Source organism: Typha angustifolia, chromosome 14 (genome assembly GCF_048772165.1).
Source record: "Typha angustifolia cultivar Huaian chromosome 14, ASM4877216v1, whole genome shotgun sequence".
NCBI classification, from domain to species: domain Eukaryota; kingdom Viridiplantae; phylum Streptophyta; class Magnoliopsida; order Poales; family Typhaceae; genus Typha; species Typha angustifolia.
In genome coordinates this window covers 3,353,640-3,362,244 of record NC_133252.1, presented here as the reverse complement: position 1 = coordinate 3,362,244, position 8,605 = coordinate 3,353,640, and the positions used below count along the sequence as shown (strand labels likewise).

General features: G+C 36.1%; 1 protein-coding gene across 5 annotated transcripts in view; it reads right to left on the bottom strand.

Annotated features, from left to right (window-relative positions):
* Window positions 1–3,603: 3,603 nt before the first annotated feature.
* Window positions 3,604–8,605, bottom strand: part of LOC140775324 (uncharacterized) — a 40,679-nt gene continuing 35,677 nt past the window's right edge. For 3 of the 5 annotated variants that reach the window (XM_073118544.1, XM_073118547.1, XM_073118548.1), the window contains 3 exons: window positions 4,833–4,941; window positions 4,005–4,067; window positions 3,604–3,915 (listed from right to left, as the gene is read on the bottom strand). In XM_073118544.1, coding sequence (XP_072974645.1) covers window positions 3,838–3,915; window positions 4,005–4,067; window positions 4,833–4,941 — 250 coding nt within the window. In that variant the 3' untranslated portion in view covers window positions 3,604–3,837. Of the gene's footprint in view, window positions 3,916–4,004; window positions 4,068–4,340; window positions 4,571–4,832; window positions 4,942–8,605 lie in introns of all 5 variants that reach the window. The other 2 variants (XR_012106733.1, XM_073118546.1) reach the window with 2 other exon arrangements.

The following is an 8,605-nucleotide window of genomic DNA, read 5'->3' as shown; positions in this document are numbered from 1 at the left end:
TATCACTTCTTTGCATTTTAATCTTTCTGCTAAGTTGATTCTCAACCTCTATTTTGAAATGTATAAACATTTCTAATGCCTCATCTTTGCTTCTTAGCAAATACACATAACAGTATCTTGTGCAATCGTCAATAAAAGGAATAAAATACTTTTTTCCACCTCTAGTTTGAACAAATTTCAAATCACATACATCAATATGTATAAGTTCTAGAGGTTCTGTACTTCATTCGATGGAATGAAACGAAGTCTTAGCCAATTTGGCTTCAACACATATTTCACATTTTTTATTTAAATCAATTTGAAAATTAGGCAACATGTTAAGATTAATTAATCTACGCAATGTACTATAATTAACATGTCCTAATCTACCATGCCAAATTTCATAAGACTCAAGCAAGTAAGAAGAAGATTCCCCTTTATTTATTTTTGGAGTTACAGTCATTACATTCATCTTAAAGAGGCCATTTGACAAGTAGCCCCTTCCAACATACATGTCATTTTTGATAAGTACAAACTTATCAGACTTAAACACCAACTTAAAACCTTTCTTACTCAATAATGATCCCGAAACCAGATTCTTTCGAATGTCGGGCACATGCATTACATCATTAAGAGTAAGTTCTTTTCCTGAAGTCAATTTTAACACAACCTTCCCTATTCCTTCTACCTTGGAAGTTGCTGAATTGCCCATATAAAGTTTTTCATCTGTTGCAGTTTGATAAGACGAAAACATCCACCTATTGGCACAAATGTGTCGAGTAGCTCCAGTGTCTACCCACCATTCTTTAGGATTACCACCAATTAGGTTTACTTCCGAGACAATAGCGGAGAAGTGCATATCATCGACATCAGAACGAAGGTGTTCTACTTCAGTTACATTGGCTTGTGGCTTCTTCTTTTCAGAGTTCTCCTTCTTTGAGTTCTCCTTTTTTCTTAAGCGGCAGTCCTGAGCACGATCCCTTGTTTGTCACAGACGTAACATTTGCCCTTGAACTTCTTTACATTGCCACTTTTAGAGCCTTCACCAGTATGCTTCCTTTTCTTGTCCTTTGTGGACTCCACAACATTTGCCTTTGACACGTACTGGCTTCCAATTTTCTTTTCAGCAATACGATTGTCTTCTTCAATCCTCAATCTGACAATAAGTTCTTCAAGTGTCATTTCCTTGCGCTTGTGTTTTAGGTAATTTTTGAAATCCCTCCAAGAAGGTGGCAATTTTTCTATAATAGCCGCCACTTGGAATGATTCATTAATCACCATTCCTTCGGCATGAATCTCATGAATTATCACTTGAAGATCTTGCACCTGGTTAATCACTGGTTTAGTGTCAACCATCTTGTACTCAAGAAATTTACCGACTACAAATTTCTTTGCACCGGCATCTTCTGTCTTGTACTTCTTGTCTAAAGATTCTCATAATTCCTTAAACGTTTTTACTGAACTATACACGTTATACAACGAGTTGTCCAGTCCATTGAGGATATAGTTTCGGCAAAGGAAGTCGGCATGCTTCCACGCATCCACTGTAGCAACTACTTGCCTATCAGTTTCCTCCTTTCGGAGTTCAGGCACATCTTCATGTAAGAATTTAGCCAAATTCAAGGTGGTCAGATAAAAGAGCATTTTCTGTTGCCATCTCTTAAATTTTGCACCACAGAATTTCTCAGGCTTTTCTCCATGAACTGTAGGTACTGGAGGAGCAGTGATAGGGGAAAATAGACCACGAACATGTGACGTGACCCATGGATCTCTACCATCCCATTGGATAAATAGCCCACCTACATTAATATGGAGATTTAACTTTGCATACCAAGCACTCTAGTATTGCATACCTAATAGCATTACATAAGTAATGTTGTAGCATTGCGTAGGTAGCGAAGTAGCATTGTATACCTAGAACCCATCCTTTGGCTACATACTTAGTTCCTCACCCTAGCATTGCCTACCTAACTCCCAGTCTCCCACTCTAGCATTGCATACATAGACTATAGTTATTTAATTTACATCAATCGCATTAGTTTACTTTATATTAAATCAAAGAATATTCTAGTAATTTTCTTTTTTGTCTTCACTTTATATTAAATTAAAGATAATCATTACACACTTTTTTAACAATAAAAGTAAACACAAGAATAGTTATTCTTAATGTCAATTTTCAATATCAAACAAAAATAGGGTCAATGTACAAACTAACCCAAGATTCTATGAAACCTCGATCTCAAAGTTCGTGGCCCATAAGATTTCGACTTTTGGATAGCGCGTTATCCATGTTCTGCTCGATCCTTTCCTCTCTCTCTCTCTCACAGAAAACTTCTCCATCAATTTTTCTCTTTTTTTTCTTTTCTTTGAGAAAACTTATCGATCAACTCTGCCTCACTACGAAGTATATAATTAAACTCAATTCTTATGCCATTCGTTGCCCTTCCTTCCAGTTATGACCTGGGAATCATGCATGACTTTTGACTCCCATCATCTTCTAGAAACATGAAAAATTAAGTCTCCTCACGGCTCAGGGCTAGAAACCAACTCTAAGTAACTCCTCGTTGATTTCCGCATCAATGTTTTAGCGCATATGGATTAAGATTTTTCGATACATCGTTTTGGTATATTCACATTTATATTCATATAGAGATAGTTAATATGGATATGAATTCGAGTTAAGCCTCTGTTCACCTTATCTTATTCTGATATAATAATCTATTATTCCCTCCAATCTTACTCCATATAATTTTTATAAAATAATTTAATAAGAACTCATAATTACTATTAAATTAAATAATATTTACCCCAGCTACTCTAAATATTTTCTCTTTCAACACTATCTCTTGCCATATTATATGTCATCGTAGTTACATTTTAGTTTTTCTCTTTCATCTATCTTTTCATTTAAATATTAAATATCTCACCTACATTTGAGATTCAATCATTATTCTAATTAGTAATTCTGCAAAAATTGAAAAAAAATATTAAATTTGCATACTTTTTAAATATAACTATTACTCCTTAAACTAGTACTAAATTAGCATTAGAATAGCTTATACTAGTATTAATTCTCCTATTCTAGTATTAAAAATTATAATAATTTTACCTATTTCACCTTTATTCCAAAAGTGAAGGCAATCGAGAAGAATAATATCCAACCAACTTCAATATACTCATATAATTTAAAATATTATAAAATAATACTATAAAAGACTTACTTTGTACTTCCATATAAATCTTTAGCTCCAGATCACTTGGCCCTTATTCACATCTAGAATTGTAAGAAATAGGAATAGTAAAAGCTAATTTCTTGTTGTTAAAATAAAAAACTTATTTCTAAGAATTAACTATTCTTATATTTTCTTATCTTCTAAATAAAAATTTAATAATTATTTTTTAATGTGATATAAAGTGTATAAAAAAAAATAGAACAATAAATTACTATATCAAAATAAATTAAGTTATTATTTAAATAATTTAATTACTTCATAGAATAAAAAAAAATTATTCTAGAATAAACCTATTAGTATTTCCAAATAGACGAGTAAGACTCATTGATCCATAAAACAAATACGGACATATCTGATGTTTGATCAATATCGGTGGATATATTAAATAATATAACTAAAAAGATATAGAGAAAGAAACTCAACGAAACTACTGTTATACAGCATTCAAGTTGGATAACTTAATCAACAAACTTTCTACATAAATTCCCAACACCACCTAACCCAGAAGGTGACGTATAATATTCTGCTAGTTCCAACAGACAACCCTGACGTTGGGCTGCTAATGTTATTTCTACAGTGCTTCTTGGTGTGTCTTGTCTCACTAGATGGCATGGCAGCATCTAATTTAAGATCTTTCAAGGGCCAAGTCGAGAAGCTTTCGGAAAAATTGTTGAGGATAAATTGGTGGTTGCTCCGCAAGTGCCTGAAATGGGATAAATAGATAATATACGGTTCATTTTCGTTATATATAGTGCTGTAATTGCAACATTAAGTACTTCCCTCTCTTATTACCTGGTGAATCAAGACAGTTGATGGAGTCATCCCAGGTACAGTGTTAACTTCTATGATCAACACCTTGGAGAAACGATTTAAAGCAAAAGACGAATTATTATCACAGTTATGGACTTTTGACAAAGAAGAATTAACGAAAGAGAATTTTCTGCATAATACTTGATACGTTTCAAAATTTTTCTCTGTGTAAGATCTTTTTCGGGCTTCTGTCATATCACAATCATTTTATTACCAACGTGCACCTTTTAGCCCACAATTAGACGTCTGACTATGGATAAAAAGATACAACTTAATACCACATGTTCCCCGTTTAGAATAGGTGGAAAGAGAAGTTACCTAGAAATAATCAGGTGAGAAAACTGCAATCTAGATGATTCACAACTTTTCAACTTAGTGCAGGGTTTTGTGATGTTCAGATACTTTGTTGCTTCGATAATAGTTAGTTCAAATGGCACACCCATCTACCGCCCATATGTACTCCAAACCCAGAATATCCCACAACTGTTCCATACTAGCAGTGAAATACCAAGCCCAGAGCATCAAAGGGGCATGGCTCCACCCCTGAACTGGAACCATCATGACAACTTGGTGATAAGCAGGTGTAACCAATTAAACATATAAAAGCCAGTCATTAGCAAATAAACTTGCAAACACGCACGACTGCAACTTGTAATGAGCAGGCATCAGGTTTGTTATACTAAATAGGCACTATAAGAACTAAACACCTATACCGCTATACATCAACAGTTGAACAGAAAAATAAACATCTGAAGTGCAAAAATTAGGAAGTGGGTGAATAATTTAAATAGATGACGGCAGCCATCTTACCTCTCCACTGTGCACATTCACAAATGCATCAATACGTGAAAAGCCTTCCAACCCCAAAGCGTTTGCTATTACTTCTATCCTCTGTTTACATCTTTGCAGCGCCTCATTGCTACAAAGAGGGGCCAAAATATACAACAACAGCGATATGAACCCAAACAGAATTTTCAGACCAATAAGATGTCCACATGAGTGGAAGTAAAAAATTAAGGAGAAAAAAAAAAGAACATGCCACTCCACAAATCTTGCCTTAAACATGAATTTCTCAATTCCACAGTTCTAAAAAAGTGATCCAGAGAGCAAGAAAGATTATTTAGAAGGACTTGCTAAAATAACTCACTTGGAAACCTTCAATATTATTTTTTCCAGCGATCAGTGTAAACATGTAATTCAGGCAGCATTAAAGGAATAATTTTTTTTTAAATGCAGTAAAATATTCATGCTCCATTTCAATGGCCCTATACATAATTACCAAAGATTTAACTCTAAAAAGAAGGAAGCTTTTTTGAATAACATAAGGGGAATTGCGTAGCAAAAGTAAACCGTTGATGTACATCTTATGTAGCTATGTTTCAAACATCAAACAATAATTACTACAAATGCAACTTGTACTTTCTCCATTAGTTTAACTGAAAAAATTCATTTTCACATTAGTCTAAACTGGCAAAGTGATGCAAATGAGAGTTCCAATATAGTTTGGTTTTAGGCATAACTACAAAGGGGTAATTTGAAATTTACCCTAATATCTACTAACCTACACTGAAGATGAATGTTATTTGGGTCCTTTTTATGTTGTTTTATTTGCCTCATTGCTGGCTCAGATATTAATACAAATTTTGGGATCATTCTCCATCTGAATTTTTCCACGAGAACAGGAGATTAGGGAATTTGATAACCTTTTCTTTCATGAATCTATAATATTATATACATGAATGTAACTAGCCTCCTTTTTCTTTTACTGAATCATAATTCCAAGGCAAGACATTCTCTTGGCTAAGAAATGAGAACCTACTTCTACGGAATTGATGCAAATTGCTAGGGTGAATGTTTGTCTAAAAAATGTGCTCAATCTTTCCATGGGCTTCCCAACTATGATTAAAGCTTTATACTGTCAGAAAAAAGCCAGGCATGGATTCAAGTTTCTGCTGATTTCGAGTTGGATCGATCGAAATGGATCAGGATAGTCGATCCTGATTCATGGTAGCAACTAGTTTCAGACTGGTACCGACAATCTTACTCAATATGGGTATTTTTCTCCACTTTTCTCTTCTTTTTTCTTCTCTCTCTCTCTACTTCTCTCCCTCCCAACAAGCAACCACGATGTTCAACAACATCCTTTGACGATGATCTGACGAGCTTGACCTCTGATTAGTATTTTCTTTTTGATTTTTTTTGTTTTCCTTTCTTCTCTCTCTGACCCCCATCTTTCTCTCTCTACTCTCTCTTCGAATCTGATGAGCCCTCTCTCTACTCTCTCTCTAGCCTCTCCCTCTCTCTATCTCACTCCTTTCCTTTGCTCTCTTCCTCTCCGTCGTCTCTGTTACTGCAGCTAAAAAAAATCTGCTGCAGTAATATAGAGTAAGATAGAGAGACGAGAGAGAGTGAGTTAGAGGGAAGAAGAGAGGGGGAAAGAGAATGGGAGAGGGATGAAAAAAAAAATAAGCAGTTGCCTTGTGGCAGTAAGAGAGAGAAAGAGAGAAGAAAAAAATGATTTATCTCAACAATAAGAGAGGGAAGAAAGAGAAAGAAGAAATGAAAAAGATTTAGAAAAAATACTAATTATTGGTAAGTTAATACATTTTGTTAGTTTTTAGGCTTCATGTGAACAATTCTTATCTTCTTATTTTCTTGTTATTTTTTCTAAATTTTTATAAATTTTTCTGCATTTTTAAATAATATTTAAAATTTTACATAATTAAAAAATATTTCGAACCGATATGAGCCGCCGATACGACCGATACTTATCATTTTTTCGGAGGCTGATTACTATCCCAGTACCAATTTTTGGAACCTTGAAGCCAGGTGATGTCTATGATAGAGTGTTGTACCACATTTCTATTTGTTGGCAATAACAAAAGAAACTCCCATTTATTGCCCGCCAAGTAACTCAAATCTAGAACTTCTATAAAAAGAAAGAAAAGAAAAAGAAAAAAAACTTGAATCGAGACCACGCATTCCATTCTTTAAAGACTAATGTTGTAAGATACCGAATCAAATTGTTGTAGTATTGAAAATCATCTTAATAATGTATCAAAAGAGAGTCAAATTGATGAACAAGTTACTTAAGTCGTGGGTAGCTACTATATAAAGTGTGGTGAACACCTACGAAGGGGCAGAAGAATTTGCCCTAATTCTACTTTTCCTTAATTCTCTCTACTCTCCCTTCACTCTCCCCTTACTCTATCCTCCAAAGCTACCAGTGGCTTTACCGAGGCCACTAGTTGTAGTCACTCCTCCCCTCTAGCTTTCTTCTTCTTCCTCACCTCAGCTCCCCCTCAGTACTACATCTCCCTCCTTCACTCTAGCTGCAGTTGCTGCCCTTACCTCGGCATTGGCCTCCTTCCCCTTTGACCATCTGACACCCCAACTACCTCAGCGCCCAGACCACTCCCTCCTTGTCTCTTATCTGCCTGTTACCACTACCATCCTCCATCGCCACCATCACCCTCGAAACCCACTTCTACTTCCTCGACGAGTCCATCGCCTCCGCCGAAACCACCGTAGCTGCAACCTTTTACCCACCGAGCTCCATAGGAAAGATCACCATTTTCAACCACCAAGATAGACCACGACTGCGGTATCAGAGCCACTCCCTCAGCCATTGAACACCATGCAGACGATGGTGAGTAAACAGGCCACTGTTGAGACACCAGCGAAAGAGCCCCAAACCACCGCCATCACGGCTGTGCCAATAGAGGATAAGGCCTTCTCGAGTACATCGAGCACACCGCCGGTGAGAGGAGCTTTACCACCGGAATCTCTCATGTCCTTCTTCTCCAAGGGCTGCTCGAGCTACAAGAAAGATCCCAAGAAGAGATGAAGGGGATGAGGGCGGATTTGAGGTCCTAGGTGCTTGGCGGCCACCTGTAGAAATCACCCTGGCTGCCAGAACACTGTTGTCACCGACAATGGCCTGGATGGCCTCTCCCACTAGTCCTCTCCCTAATCCATCTAGCACGAAGGGCCAACAACAATTCGGTCTAACTACCCATGGCTAGGGTGTTATGCACCAAATCTAGACCGATCTAGACGTACGAAAATTGTGATATTTTATGTGATGGTAGTGAGTTAGGGTTCCACTAATTCTGGTTTCATAAGAATCCATCGTCTAGATTGAAAGATATTAATAAAATAGTGAAACAAGGTCCAATAGGGCAGAACAGTAAATAACCGACGTTGCGACAGTCGTCGAAAGGTGGTGGTTAACGGCCATAAGGTAGGTAGCTGCTGATGGAGGAAAATGACTAAGTTTGAAAGATCGGAATGCTTCTACGGCTATGATCTATTCCTAGAAAAATAAATATAATTTAACGGCTATGGTAAAAGATAAATACGAAAAAAATAATGTGGCTAAACATAAATTCATTCAATGATTATTATTAATACATGTCAATTCCTATTTATAGGAGTAAAAATCTCTAGCGGGATCAAATCCACATACAGATTATTCGATTTATTTGAAATTCCAAACAATAAGATAAAACAAACTCACTCAAGTTGACTCAACTCGACTCAACTAACCTAACCCACGTGATTGGATAATAACATGGGAGGAT